Source organism: Perognathus longimembris, chromosome 11 (assembly GCF_023159225.1).
Source record: "Perognathus longimembris pacificus isolate PPM17 chromosome 11, ASM2315922v1, whole genome shotgun sequence".
NCBI classification, from domain to species: Eukaryota; Metazoa; Chordata; class Mammalia; order Rodentia; family Heteromyidae; genus Perognathus; species Perognathus longimembris.
Genome location: NC_063171.1, coordinates 20,264,343 through 20,279,963, shown reverse-complemented (window position 1 = coordinate 20,279,963; position 15,621 = coordinate 20,264,343). Strand labels below are relative to the sequence as shown.

Sequence of the window (15,621 nt, the reverse complement as noted above, 5' to 3'; positions counted from 1 at the left end):
TCGAGCCCGAGCTCATTAGCTGATGCACCCCGGGGTCCCGCCGCCATTGGGCGAGGCGCCTCGCAGGCACCGCCCTCCCGAGAGAGCGAGTCTGGGAAGAAAGGGAGAGAAAGGGACCTGGGGGAGGGGACGGAATGGTGGATGGAGCTGGTTGCGCGCTAGGGGACGAAGCCTGGCCAGGAAAGGAAGTCACCGCCATCGGCCTGCCGGGGGTCGCCACGCGGACCCCCACCCTCCGACAGTACGCGTGCATCTTTGCCCTTGCTGCCTTTACTGTGCGCAGTTGTGCGGGGAGAGCTCCCCGTGCAAATCCAGAACCGCAGAACTGAATTTTGTCCTTTGTTGTGAGAAAGCCTTTAGGACCCCCCCCCCGCGTTTGCTCCCCTTCAGTTTGATAGCGAGGGGTGCAAGAACTCAGGGGAGCCCTTGGCAGGGCTGGAGAGGGACATCGTTCCCAGGGCAATGGAAACGCCCACCTCCCCGACGACTTCCTCGGTGGGTTTAGGGAAGTGCAGGGAACTCTGGGAAGTCACATATTTAATCGAATTACTGCTTTACTATAATTCCACAGACAAGACGGGTGGGCTGCAAGATCTGAGTGCTAGGAGCCCAAAGTTTCCTCATCAGCAAAACAAAGCAACTCAAAGGGTCAGATTTGACCTTGCTCTGCCTCCACCCGCCCTAGGGCAGCTAAAGGGAAAAGCAAGCCTTCTGAGGATCCCTCTGAAAGGCGAGTTCAGCAAAAATTTTAGGATCCCTTAAGGGAAGCTCCCAGGATGTACTTATCTAGAAAATGAGAATAAATAACTTTTCCTCCCACTCAGCCTGGCAGTGATGGTGCACGAATGAACGTATATTTGAACCCTACCTTGTAATAAACCTTTGACAAAGTACTTGAATTCTGCGTTTTGCGATTCCAGCAATTTCTTAAGCATTCCACATTTAGTACCTGAAATCTGCCTGAGAGTGTTTGGCTTTTTTTTTTTTAATGTCTTACTGCAACCCTAATGTTTGAGAGTAAGATTGTCTGTTAAAAAAGACCTAGAAACCATTCTTCCAGTGCCCTTGGAAGGGGAAAGGAAGGAGTTTGTTCTTCTGGTTATGTTTTGTACCACAAATATGAAAAAAATGTTGTCTGTGACCACACACACACACACACACAACTCGGCTTCTTTGGTCAATATCCTTTCCCCTAAAGTGTGTTTACCACTGTGGCACTTTCAAATAACATGCCACATTCATCTCAAAACAGGCTTTTGGTGTGCTCTGGACTGGGAAAGGCACCTTGAAAGTTTTTGTGTTTTGTTTTTTTTTTTTTAATTTCAGGGTAGCAAGCATGTTGAAGCATTCTGAGGTGACATGTAAGTTCAAATTTAGGCTTTCTCTTCCTGTAGCCTTGGTGTTAGCCAGGTCATTTAGCCAAATGAGACCTCTGTTCCCTTGCCTATAAACTAGGAATAATGAGAGCTGTGTTATAGATTATAGGGATTGATTTGGTAGCTTATGCAGCAGAAATTAAGATAAGATCTAGAACATACTAAATGCTTTGAAAGCAGTGATGATTATCATTATCATTCGATAGGCCAGGATTATCTGAACAGATTGAATAGTTTCTTTCCCCATGGTCACTCCTTCCATAGAATGTTCTGACTCAGTGTAGCACCCTGTTGTTACTTTCATGAAAGTCAGCATAGATTCAGTAACAAAGTCCTTATTGTGTCACTCTATTTCTGGTAAGTCTTCAGTTGAAATGGCTGGTTGAAGGGTAGAGACAGGTAAAAGGTGATTTTCTTGTTTTAAATAACATTGATTGATTTCCAGATGTCAAACTCTTAAAGCATCAACCAAAGTCAAACCTGACAGAAAATTTAATAAAGAGCAAAGGCAGGGTTCTAAGTTCATATCATTTTTTTCTTTTGATCCCAAAGCTCCTGGCAACATTATTTTCCTAGATATGTTAGATATGTTGTTCATCTTTGTGTCCCCCAATAGTGTCCAGGGTGAGTGTTGGGTAAACATTTATTGACCACACAGAAACGACAGCGGCATCATCAAGAAAACATGTGCTTTGAGCGGTGCTTCCAAGAAGGGAAATGCTTTGATCCTTCCTGCTCTGCAAGAGATAGGGATACATGACCACTGACTCTTCTAGGGGTCAACAAGAGACTTGGCCACCTTGATCAGACCCCTACTTACTTAAACCAACCCAGTTAGGATCCAGACAACTCCAGGGAATGACCAAGAAAATGAAAAGAGTGTACCTAGACAAAAAAGCAGAAGTCTTAATTGGTTCACCCCCAGAAAACCAGGCTGTACTTTTAGAGAAGTTAGAAGTAGAACTGACTGACTGATCGATCCACTTGTACTTTGCTATGTCTGCTCCCCTTTGTTATTCGTCCCCCACCTCTCTAAATCACCACCACCCGCATTGTCTAACCCTTCCAGAAAAAGAGCATTCCCATGCTTTGTAGTCTTGGCACACACTCTTAGGGGACTTGCTGGCATGTGCTTTGAACTCATGGTTCTTTCTCTTTGGAGTTGCTCTGTCCCAGGGGTGGGTGTAGTGGGAGGGCAAAAAGACAGGGAAAGGGTTTGACATTGCTTTCATGTCCATGAAGTAAAGGCCCAGCCTTGGGTGGGCTTTCCATGTGAGTTCTCATATCTTCCTTCTCTCTCAAAAAGACTCATTCTTAAGTCATTGAACCATCCACCTTCAAAAGTAGCATGCTGTTTGTGTTATTATTTTTAAGTAGTTTACAAAGAGGTTTCAGTTCAACATGTCAATTTATGAGTACAATGTGGGTTTTTTGGTTAAGTAATTATGGTTATTATAAAGGTGATTATACAGGGGTTACCATTTCAGCTAATGAGTACTATTTTTTTTTTTTTGGTGCCAGTCCTGGGCTTCGAACTCTGGGCTTGGGTGTTGTCCCTAAGGTCCTTTTGCTCAAGGCTAGCATCCTACTACTTGAACTATAGCACTACTTCCCACTTTTTCTGTTATTAATTGGAGATAAGAGTCTCTAGGACTTAGCTGAGTGGACTTGCTTTGAACCAGGATCCTCAGTGACCTCCTGAGTAGCTAGGATTATAGGCATGAGCCACAGGCACCAGGCTGAGTACATTTCTTTGGACAATGTCCCTCTCCCCTCCCCGCCCCCCTCCCACCACCTTCACTTTCTCCTACTTACACAATGTGTTTTGATCAATGTCACTTCTCCTAGCTGTCCAGCCCTCACATCTCCCCAAGAGTTATGCTATAAAGTGTAAGTTGCCCTATAAACTGATTTCAAGGAATAATCACTAAAAATGAACTCAGGCTAAAGAGATGTACCAGTTGTGAGACATCCCAAGGACCCAACTCCAATTGTAACCTGTTTGTTTGTTTTTGAAATAAACCAGTATCAGTTTTATTCAAAAGAATAGGCTAATCCGGTGCAGGTGGCTCACACCTATAATCACAGCTTCTCTGGAAGCTGAGATCTAAGGATGGCAATTCAAAGCCAGCCTGGAAAGGAAAGTCTCTGAGACTCATGTCCAATTAACCACCAGAAAACTGGAAGTGGCTCTGTGGCCCAGAGTGGTAAAGCACTATTAGACTTGACTGAAAAAGCACCCAGGCCTTGAGATCAAGTACAATGGCTGAGGAGGGGGGAAAAGAATAGGTTATAATAGAATCTGAAACCAAAAGAAGAAAGAGGGGGGAAAAAGAAAGGAAGGAAAGAAGAAAAGGAAAATCCTGGAAATTTATAGCATTCTTTTTTTTTTATTCAAAATTTTTATTATCACACTGATGTACAGAGAGGTTACAGTTTCATACGTTAGGCATTGGATACATTTCTTGTACTGTTTGTTACCTTGTCCCTCATACCCCCCTCCCTCCCCACCTTTCCCTTCCCCCCCCCCCCATTTATAGCATTCTTAAACTGCATTTGGGCGAAAAACTGTCCCTGACTAAGCTCCATATTTCCCTTCTACCATTTTAGAAAGAAAGACCACTTTATATTTCAGTTTATTAACTAAACACTTAGCACAGGAGGAATTGTTCTTTATATGCCTTAATCATGTGATGTTCTTCACTTTAGCAGAGGAAATTTGAAGTTTAAATCTCAGCCCTTAAGTCTGATTTGAGTTTAGTTGAAGGCTCAATGAAATCACTCAAATATTGGGAACATCCTATTTCCTAGAATTTCACATTAAGGTGGAAGGTCTGGGTCTGTTGGCGTTTTACCCTAAATCTCATCTCTGCTAAGAAACTACTGGCTATTTTCAGCAAGATCCAAGTTCATCTTATCCTCCAAGAAGAGAAGAGAAGTCCCAGGCCTTAAAGGCATTCCATCTTTTCTATCAAGATGAGGACTGAGGCCTAAATAAACTTGCTGGAGTAGCATTGGAGTGACAATGTTTCACAGCCTAACAGCATCCCAATTGTTATTCCTCTGAGAGTCTTTTCTGTTCCCTACTTCCAATCTCCTTAGCTTAGGGGTAGTGATTCTGGGCTACTGTTTCTAAAATATTGAAACTCCTGCCATCCCCATTGAGCAAAGGGCAGAATGCAGCAGCCAGACAGTTCATCTTGCCATCCTATAGTATGGCTTACCCACTGATTTCTGGACAGTGGGCCTGCAATACATATCACTTTTGCAAATAAGTAGCTTATTGGAAAAATAAGTGTTGTATAGCCTTTTCTTTGAAGATATCTTTGGGAGGGGCTGACAATGCAGGAACCTTCTTAGCATGATCCAGTACCTGGGTTCAATTCTCCACACCAAAAGAATAACAACAATCTCCAAAATGAAGGACTCTTTAAAGATTGTTTTTGTTTTGGTTGCTGTTACTATTATTATTATTACATATAGTAATCTGTCCTTAATTTCACTGTTTTGAGAATCTTGGATTTTCATAGCTTTTGTCTCTAGAGTGATTGGAACATTATTGAAAGTTAAAACCCTCAAAAAATTTAACACTATGATTAAAAAATATATATCTGGATTAGAATGTGTGCTTTCTTCAAGGAAAACCTCAGCTAGATTCAGGGTTGTTTTTTTCTCCCTCACTCCCAACTCTACTAGTTGGTTTGAACCCCTGCTTATTCCATATTCTTCTGCCAAATTTTAACAGGAAACAAACAGCCCTAGGGTATGTTTTCTGGATGCTTGGGCAATAGTTAGGCTGTTTCTGTACTTTTCCTGTTTTCTGTACTTTTCCTGCCCTTCTTTCTCCTCGCCTACTTGTGTAAAGGTTTGAAGATGTTATGGGAGCATGGTGCCCTCTGGTGGAAGTTTTTGAAATCACAAACATTCCCCCACAGAGTAAATGGGAAGATTTTTCTTCACTGACCTTCATGGAGAGTGCCTTTCAGTTACATCTAATACATGATACTAATACAAAAGAGTTTTCCCTCCCCTTCCCCCCTTCTTTCCCTTCTCATTCCCTTCCTCCCTTACTTCATTCAAGACTCATTTCCTTCTCCATTGCTATTAAGAAGTCACTATGGCACAGAAACAGACACCTACCCGAATTCCTGGCCTGGCTCTTGCCTCAAGTCAGCAACCTTCTGGAACCTCAGTCTGATGAAAGTGCCTTCTCAAAACACATTTGAATATTAAAAAGGCAAGCACAGAGTAAACAATTTGGAAATGGGTTGCCAGGTTTTATTACCCCTGACAATGAGGAAGAGTTGGGCCCATTACCAAGGAGATGACTTGGGCTTTAGAACAATTGTTGGTGATGTGCTGGGGTTCTCAGAACTTCCAGCCTATTCTACAACACATTTAAGATAGAGGGAAATTGTGGAACCAAATAAGGTTTAGTAAGCATCATTTGTGCCACATAGTTGGAATGCACATAAGAAGTTATGTAGCATGATTATAAAGAAGTCTTTACTCTTTAGGAACCTACGCATTCACTGGTGATGAAAAATTTCCCCAAATAAAATGATTTCAAGCACAGAACAAAGCCAAGTGGAACAGCTGCACAGAAAATAAAACAAGGTGGGTTTAGTGTAAGTTCCTGAGAGCTGTAGAGCAAAGGCGCCATGTAATGTTCTTAGAGAAAGCTGCCGTGGGGTGGGGATGGAGGTGGGGTTCATTTTGGGTGGAAATAGGATTGTTAGGTGGCTTTCTAGGAGATACAAGGGAGAAATTTTGAAAAACTCCGACAGAACTGAATAAGTTACAAGTATAACCGTTATTCTATAATGGTGAAGTAGAGAGCTGTAGCTACAATAAAAGAAATAAAGTTGGGGGGATTCCAAGTATAGAACTTGAATTCCATAAACTCATTGTGTATGTGTGTGTGCATGCACACTGTTACTAGAGATTGAACTCAGGGCTTCATTCTCATGTGGATTTTCCTACTCAAAGGTAACACTCTGCCTCTTAAACCACTGCTCCACTTACAGCTTTTTGGTGGTTAACCAGAGATAAGGATCTTACTGACTTTTCTGCCCAGGCTAGTTTTGAACATGATCCTCAGATTTCAGCCTGAGTAGCTAGGATTGCAGGCATGAGCCACCAGTACCCAGAAAAACTCATCGTTTTCTGTAGGTCACTTTATTTGTAAACTGTGAAATAAATCTACTCCTTAAAAGTTGGGAATGGGGAAGGGAAAGTAAGTAAGTTGATTATGAACTGTGACACCACCTCCATATTGTGGCACCATTTTGATGAACAGCATAGAGTACCCCATGGATCAGAAGGAGACCTGAGTGATTCCTGTTTTGACTTAATGAAAATTAAGTCAAGTAAAGGCAATCTCTTCTGGCTGGAGCAAGAGCTACAGCAATGTGACTGCTAGACTTTGTCAGGCTTCCTGTCATTCTGTTTCCTCCTCTTCCTCCTTAGCATCGCCTGAATACTAATCTGTTTTCTTGGTCCTCTTCACTCCCATTCTTCAAATCCCACCACCATCCTTTTTTCAGGCCTCTTTGTCATCTCCTCAGCAGGGACTGGAGACTTAGAGACAGGAAGCACACCAGCAGATAGAAACCACCCTGGAAGATATTCCAGGGTCATTATCCTCTCTGAGGACGAAAGAAGTACCCATACAAGCAGCAGAGGAAAACTTCACAGGAGATAGATAGGGTGGAGTATGTACTAAGCTTCTAGGTTCTGTCTCAGGGTGAGTTCTTTGGGTTTTTTGTTTCTTTCTTTGTTTTGGGTTTTTTTTTTTTTGTAGGTTGCCCTGCTTAAGCTTTCCTGCTCAGGGCTGGCACTCTACCACTTTGAGCCACAGTATTATTTCCCATTTTCTGGTGGTTAATTGGAGATAAGAGTCTCACAGACTTTTCTGCCCCACCTGGCTTTAAACGGTGACCCTCAGATCTCAGCCTCCTGAGTAGCTAGGATTGCAGACATGAGCACCAATGCCTGGCAGCGCTGCCATAGTTTAGGGTACAGAAACCTTGGTGGCTGATCGCTGTTCATCAGTTCAACTCTCTTTCAATGCAGCTGATCTCATTAGCTATCAAGATGCAGCCACTCCTCCAGGGATATTTCCCATAGCCTGGCCCATCTTCCCTTATATATGGCAAGGCCTGAAGGGTACAGGAGGAAGCCATTGAATAGCATGGTCTTAGAAACTACTGTTGCCCGATACAGTCCATTTAAGGCCAGAAGTAAGCCAGGCCAATAAAGGTTGCCATTGATCTATTGAAGTAGAGAAGCACAAAACACAGGCACACCAAGTGGGACTACTTCATATCCTAGGCTTTGGAAAGAATCACCTTCCACCTAATTTTATCATCTCTCTCCACTTACTGCTCTACCACAGAGAAGAAAACAAGCCTACACATTTGCAGAAGATGGCTTCATAGTTCCATTCCATCCTGGTACATTGGGAACTGCACAGGTGTTTCCAAGACCACCTTTCTACAGCCCCTGGAGCCCTTCTAGTCATCCTTGTCCCTGTCTCCCACAGGGACACCCCTTTGCAGTACTCAGAGAAGAAGGGCAAGAAGAAAATGGAGTTGGAGTTGGGGGTCATTGTAGTATCCAAAGAAAGCTGGGTATTCATACAGATTCCTAAGCATCCTTAGAACTTCTCAGGCAAATATTGGTGCAACTATGAAGGCAAATGTCTTCAGTACACTTATCTGTACACATTTGGACATAGGACTATATTATGCATACTTAGCATCTATCTGACTTTTCTATTTTGTGTTAGACACATCTTGTTTAAGACCAAGAAAAGGCCCTTCACCTCTGCCCCACCTCCTACACCCCTCCAACAACCAACACTATCACTTTGTCATCTTTACTGGCTTGTAGATTAATCTGTGAAGTCTTTTTTTGAAATTGATTTGATGGCTGTGGTAGGTTTGTAGGGTATTGGCATAACTAAGTTTGAACCATGTTTCTCATAATTCCTTTCTCCATGTGGCTCCAAGTTAAGGTTGGCCATAAATGAATTTTTTTTCCAATCCTGGGTCTTGAACTCAAGGGCCTGATCCTATTTGTGCTCAAGGCTAGTGTTCTATCGCTTGAGCCATAGCACTACTTCTGACTTTCTCTGAGTAATTTATTGGAGATTAGAGTCTCACAAACTTTTCTGCCCAGGCTGGCTTCAAATCACAGTTCCCAGATGTCAGCATCCTTAGTAGCTAGTATTACAGGCATGAGCCACCACACTAGGCCACAAGATGATTTTTTTTTTAAATGAGAATCTGAAGGTAGACTTGAAGAGTAATGTAAGTACTACCCGAGATGGGTGGATATCCCCATAGCTCATACTTTCTATTAGTGATCAGCTAGCTTGCTTCCAGATGTGCACAGCTGCCAGCCTTTAGCATCCTCCAATTTTTCTTCTTGTGAAAAGGACCAGATTCATTTGAATTTTGCCTGTCGTTGAAGTATATGTTGGTGAGAGGCAGACATGGGTCCCAGTTTGTCTTGGTAGGTTTCAGTTTGTCCTTGCTCTTCATGGTTCACGGTTTCATATCATAATTTTCTCCTTCCCACTGAACTATTGACCTGAAATAGCTCCAAGACAACCCCACAGCAGGGAGAGAGCAGGCTTTCATACTCATACAAGCGCCCATATGCAAAGGCCTGCTTTTTGTAAAAAATCCCATGTCACTTGTTCCATATTCCTTTGCTTCTATGATGCATCCCTAACACAATAAATTAGGTATAATTCTTTATCATTGAGACTACTAAGCCTAGTGAGCTGATATTGGACTTTTTCCTTCGTTTTTCCCTCCCTCCCTCCCTCCCTCCCTCCCTCCCTCCCTCCCTCCCTCCCTCCCTCCCTTCTTCACAGCCTTCCTTGCCAGTACTGGAGCTTGAACTGAGCCTTGCACTATACTTTGGCTCAATTGATGGAGGTCGATACCCTACCAACCTTAGCTACAGCTCTTACTTTTCACTCTTGGGTAGTTAATTGGAGGTAAGAATCTCACAAATTTTTCTGCCTGGATTTCCTTCCAACCAGGATCCTCAGATCTCAGCCCTGAGTAGCTAAGATTACAGACAGAGACACCAGCACCTAGTTTGCATGAATGTAAGTCACAAATGCATTCAATACACCAAACTTACAGAACACTAGAGCAAGCACAAAATACTCTACAGGGAATTTTTGTTTGCTCTTGGGATTTCCTGACTTTCAGTTGTGGCCCTACCCAGCTGAAAGAGAATCATATGGTATATTCCTAGCCTGGAGGAAGATTGGAAATCCACATTGTGGAATATAATTGTTTGGGCACCATCATAAAGTTGAAAATTTGTTGGTGAAAGCATCATAGAACAGAAGTTTTTCTCAAGTTAGCTTACTGCCAGGAAAATTAAACACCTTCCTCTGCCCTTAAGGGCTCCAAAATTCAGATTGCTTCTGGCAACTGAGAAATTGGATAAAGCTCAAAGACAATTTGGAAAAAAATGATACTCCATTTTGTTTTCTAAAAGACTCTATTTTGCTTATTTAAATTTGCAGTTTGGGTGTTTTTAGCATATATACAGTATTGAAAATTCAAATAAATTACCTAAGATCAAGGAACATAAAAAAACCACCTGTAACCTCATTCCTGGCAATGTCACCGCCTTCAGAGAGGGATGGAGACACAGGTTCAGAAAGGCTATGAGGAAGTGGAAAATATATTTATTGGAAATCAGAATTTGAATTATAGTTCCAGTTCCCACCTGATTTGCTAAACGGCATACCCTTACCTAAAAATATAAATGTAGTGGACTTAATTTCTCAATGTGAAAATGAGGAGGCATAGATGTTGTTACACAGAAAAGAGAACAGGTTTATCTTTCTATATTTGCCATCTGGTGAATAATAAAACTCCTTGGGAATCACTTGGAATGGAGTGCTCAGAAGGAGGCCATCCAAAGGAAAACTTGAGAAGCACAGAAACTACCACTCTCACAATTATCAGTGGTATCAGGCCAGGGTGGGCCATGTCCTGAGCCCTAAAATAGCCATGTTTGACTAGTCTTAATATTGCCTTTAGTCCTCCAGGGCTGTGGTCCACATGTGGTGGGGCTATCAGAGATGACTCCTGTCCCACACTGACTTCTGCAGCTGTATCTGACCTGTGGTTAGAGGAGGAAGAATAACACAGCATAGGCTCAACATCAATAGGTGGTTGAATGTGGCTGAAGCGCCCCCCCCCGGGATGATCAGGCCCCCATCTTGGCCAACCAGCAAGGATACACGTTGTTCATTAACACACGAGCATCCCAATTCAGGACTTTGAAGATAGCAATCACCCATCATAAATCAAACTCTGCTCATAGTAGTCCAGAGGAAAGCCAAGGATGGTGAATGATTAGCAGAACTACCAGACCACTCCAGAGTCTGGGGACACCGAGTACCTGTAAAGCTGTTTGGTGGAGAAAACTCAGTTTGACCACAGGAGTCTGTGGAAGTGTCTCCTTCAGGCCCCCACTGCTCCACAGTGAGATCCTCTCCAGAGCTAACCCCCACTAGAGGGTACCTAGAGTTCAGAGCTGGGGTGGGGGGGAGGGTGTCTCAGATGGCCAGTTCCACTTGTCCCATCATGAGATACCACAGTAAGAAGATCCCTGGACATCCCCCAAACACACATTTATGAACTGCTGAGATCCTGTGGTGGGACTCGGGGTATGTGTAAAGAAAAATATCTCATGGTTCTTACCTTTAGTTGAAACACACACACACACACACACACACACACACACCACTTAGACTATCTCTGTTCCATAGAAGTCAAAGTCACTTATATAATTTTAAATATTTGCTATGCACCAGTGGCTCATGCCTGTAATCCTAACTACTCAAGAGGCTGAGATCTGAGGATCGTGGTTCAAAGCTAGCCTGGGTAGGAAAATCCATGAGATTCTTTGTCTCCAATTAACCACCGGAAAACCAAAAGTGAGGCTGTGGCTTAAAGTTGTAGAGTACTAGCCTTAAGCAAAAGAGCTCAGAAACAGCACCTAAGTTCAAGCCCCATGACTGACAAAAAAAAAATGTGACTATGTAACAGTCATATTAAATAAGAATAAATAGGTGAAATTACTGAGACATTTAACCTTTAATGCCAAAAATATTTCAACAAGTACTTCATATAGAATATATAAACTTCCTTATTTCAAACTAAGTTTTCAAACTTGGGTGCATAGTCTATGTTCACAACACATCTCAAAGAAAGCCAGATAACAAGGATTTCAAAGCCATGTGTGAGTAGAGGCCACAGTGTTGGGTTGCACAGATTTAGACAGTATAGAATGACATGTTGAGTGAAATGCTTGTTTTAAAGCTTTAGTGAGTGCCATGCATTCGGCTCAGTTGTAGGGGATTTGCCTAGCACAATAGGATCCTGGATTTGCTCCCCAGCCTGGCAAATAAAATCAATCAAATTTTAAGGAAAGGAACAGTTCACTGGAGATATAGAAGTTTGGTCAGAAATAGTGTCTTGGGAGCTACATTATAAACTTGGTGCTTTCCAAATGTATGTTTTAATTTAACCTCTTTTCAGTTTTAGAGGACATCCGCAGCATTAGAAACCTATTGCACTTTCCCCATGCTGCAAGTTGGAAGAGTCCTGAAAGAGTCCCGCCAGAGCAAGCCCTTGGGAATCAACAAAAGATCAGAGGCAGCCTGTCTCTTCATGTTCCTCATCTCTTCTTATTTTGTGTAAGGCTTGCTAAGCCTTGGGATGTGGTACTGACTTAGTAAAACAAGGCTCTCAAGATGTTCAAAACAGTTTTTTTTTTATTTCTAAAGGACACACATATCCTTGATTTCTCCTAGCATCCCAGTTCAGAATTTTCCTCTTCACTTTTCTTTTCTTTTTCATTTATCATGTGAACTTTGTACTTCCTTACATAACCACGACATAGGTCTCTCTGCTTGTATCATTGATCTCAAGTACTGTTTAACTATAGCATTTCAACAGCTGCAAATGTCTCTTATTACTTCTGGAATTTTGTGGCACAATGGAAGCTTCTATCCCCCCCTTACCTCTGATATACCTATATTATACCTTTGATTATGCTATCAGCTCATAACACCACTGCACATACATCTTGAACTCCCTAATTCTTTGGATCGCTTTTTTCAAGCTAGCATAAGTATCAGCACATGAAGAGTTAACTTACATTTCCCTTTCATCAAGGTTCATCTTCTTGGGGCTGGGAATATGGCCTAGTGGCAAGAGTGCTTGCCTTCTACACATGAGGCTCTTGGTTCGATTCCCCAGCACCACATATATGGAAAACGGCCAGAAGGGGCGCTGTGGCTCAGGTGGCAGAGGGCTAGCCTTGAGCGGGAAGGAGCCAGGGACAGTGCTCAGGCCCTGAGTCCAAGGCCCAGGACTGGCCAAAAAAAAAAAAAAAAAAAAAGATTCCTCCTCCTCCTCCTCCTCCCCCTCCCCCTCCCCCTCCCCCTCCCCCTCCCCCTCCCCCTCCCCCTCCCCCTCCCCCTCCCCCTCCCCTTCCTCCTCCTCCTCCGTTTTGTTTTAGTAAAAGGGTCACAGTGAGCTGTCCCCAACCTTGTTATATAGCTCAGACTAGCCCCAAACTTCCCATTCTCATTTTAGCTTCCCATGTGCTCAGATTACAGGCTGGCACACCTAGATTTCTTCTTCCTATTATTATTATTATTTTAAATTTTAACTCTTTTAGTCTAGAAACAAAATCATGGAAGAAAAGCATAAAAATATAAGGAGATATAGGCAAAATTTTGCTCCCTGAGTTTCTCAAGTCCTTACTTGATCAATAGTACCCCAAATGAAACACACTCGTTCAAAAAATACCAATGATGTTATTAACAGGAAAAAGGATCAATTGCACAAAGAATCCATTGAATTTATTATAGCAAACCCTACTGTAGCATTTATTTATTTATTGCAAGTCCTGGACTCAGGGCCTGAGCACTGTCCCTGGCTTCTTTTTTGCTCAAGGCTAGTACTCTACCTCTTGAGCCACAGCGTCACTTCCAGTCTTTTCTGTTTATGTAGTGCTGAGGAATTAAACCCAGGACTTCATGCATGCTAGGCAAGCACTCTGCCACTAAGCCACATTCCCAGCCCCTTACTGTAGCAATCTTCTGGAATTTTCTATCAAGTTTGGTGCATCTTGTAACCAACCAAATAGAATCCTGATTCATGATTGTCTGCCTAACCACTGAACTTCTTTTCTACCTTTAGCAGATCCATTTTTAGAATATATAGTCTAGCTAAACCATGGGTGGGCTTTCTGGGGCCTGGGATACTTTATGAGTAATAAAGAAACATGGGGGGTTGGGAATGTGGCTTAGTAGTAGAATGCTTGCCTAGCATGCACAAAGTGCTGGGTTTGATTCCTTAGCACCACATAAACAGAAAATGCCAAAAGTGGTGCTGTGGCTCAAGTGGTAGAGTGCTAGCCATGAGCAAAAGAAGCTCAGGGAGAGTGCCCAGGAACTGAGTTCAAGCCCTAGGACTGGAAAGAGAAGAGAGAGAGAGAGAGAGAGAGAGAGAGAGAGAGAGAGAGAGAGAGAGAGAGGTAGTTGCCCTCCATTCCTTCCCACAGCACAAGAACTCAGCAACACTGAAGCTTCTTTGTGTCTCAGTTTCCTTTTGGATACGGACGTCCCAGTAAAAGAGACACATGTATGGCCTTATGAGATAGCATGTCGTATGACTGACCAGTACTGATAAACTGTCGTAAAATTATCTATAATGGTTTCCTGTCCCTGTGTAATGAATCAACACACACTTAGGAGCTTAAGCAATACAAGTTTATGACCCCACCACTTCCATGGGTCAGAAGTTTAGTTATGGTACTATTTCAGGAGCAGACAGAAACTTTAAGTGGGGCATAACTGGAAAAAGTAGGTCACGGGAGGAATGCTCTCTTTGTCTTTTGAAGATTATCTTGTTGCTGGACTCTTCCCACTGCTCTCTGCTTTCCAGCAACCATGTGAGTAGTTTTCCTCTACTGTGCCCTGTCTTCCATGATTTTCTGCTTCACCACAAGAGTGTTTACTGACTTTGGACTGGAACCTCCAAAACCATGAGCCCACATAACATCTTTCCCCCTTTAAACAGTTTCTCTCTAGTATTTGTCACAGTAACAAACAATAGGATCAACACAGACAATTGGTAGCAGAGAACTGGAGTTGTTGCTGTGAAACTGTTGGTGGGGGGGACTTAAAAGTTTTGAGAGCATGTTTAGGGAAATAATGCAGAAAAATCTTAGAGATGTGGGCTGAAGATGCCCCAGACTGCTGTAAGCAGACAGGAGCCTACGCTCTGGGTGAAGGGAGGCTCACTGACCCATTTCATTGCTGCAAGCTGACTTCCACCAGTGGGGGTGGAAGACGAATATGTCTCAGTATGCACCAATGGGAATGTGAGCTCTCAGGAGCTCCTGGTTACACTCATCCTCTCTCGCATGGCTGCTTTCTTCTGCTTCTGTCCATTCGCAGAGAAAGAAAGAGGTGCCTGGACATGGAGAATATATAGAGAAAGCCGAATAACTCACAAGTATTCATGCACCTACTAAGATACCCAACTTGTTTCTTGGGTCATATGCAGAAAGCAAATATACTCTTCTAGATACAAAGTTTATAGATACTTAGAAATTTGTTTTTGTATTTTATTTTTCTTTTTTGGACAGGATCTTGCTATGCAGCCCAGGCAGGCCTTAAATTCATAAACCACCTCCTTCAGCCTACCAAGTGATGTGATTGTAAGCATGTGCTACTATACAATAAGCAGCATTTGCATTTGAGCTCCTACAAGGCTTCTTCTTGACCTCTTCATTCTTTTGTAACAAGTAATTTAAGGACACTGAAAAAGCTATTCACCTGTCCCATGCTCTCTTCATTAGAGAGCACATAAATCTGAAAAACCATTTTCTGAGATCAATTTGCAATGCTAAGGTGTAATTTCTTTCTTTTTTTCTTTGTGTGTGTGTGTGTGTGTGTGTCTGTGTGTGTGTTGTCTTAGGGCTTGAACTCAGGGTCTGGGAATTGTCCCAGAGCCTTTGTGCTCAAGAATAGCATTCTACCACTTGAACTACAGCTTCACGTCTGGCTTTTGGGTGTTTAATTGGAGATAAGAGTCTCATGGACTTTGAACAGAGATCCTCAGATTTCAGCTTTCTGAGTAGCTAGGATTACAGGCATGAGCCACCAGTGCACATCAAGGTATTA

General features: G+C 42.7%; 1 protein-coding gene across 1 annotated transcript in view; it reads left to right on the top strand.

Moving 5' to 3' along the window:
• The first annotated feature begins 134 nt into the window (after positions 1-134).
• The window catches only part of Rgsl1 (regulator of G protein signaling like 1), a 110,975-nt gene continuing 95,488 nt past the window's right edge, over positions 135-15,621 (top strand). Inside the window, exon 1 of the mRNA XM_048358176.1 lies at positions 135-285. Within this exon, the coding sequence (XP_048214133.1) occupies positions 135-285 (151 nt within the window). The remainder of the gene's footprint in view (positions 286-15,621) is intronic.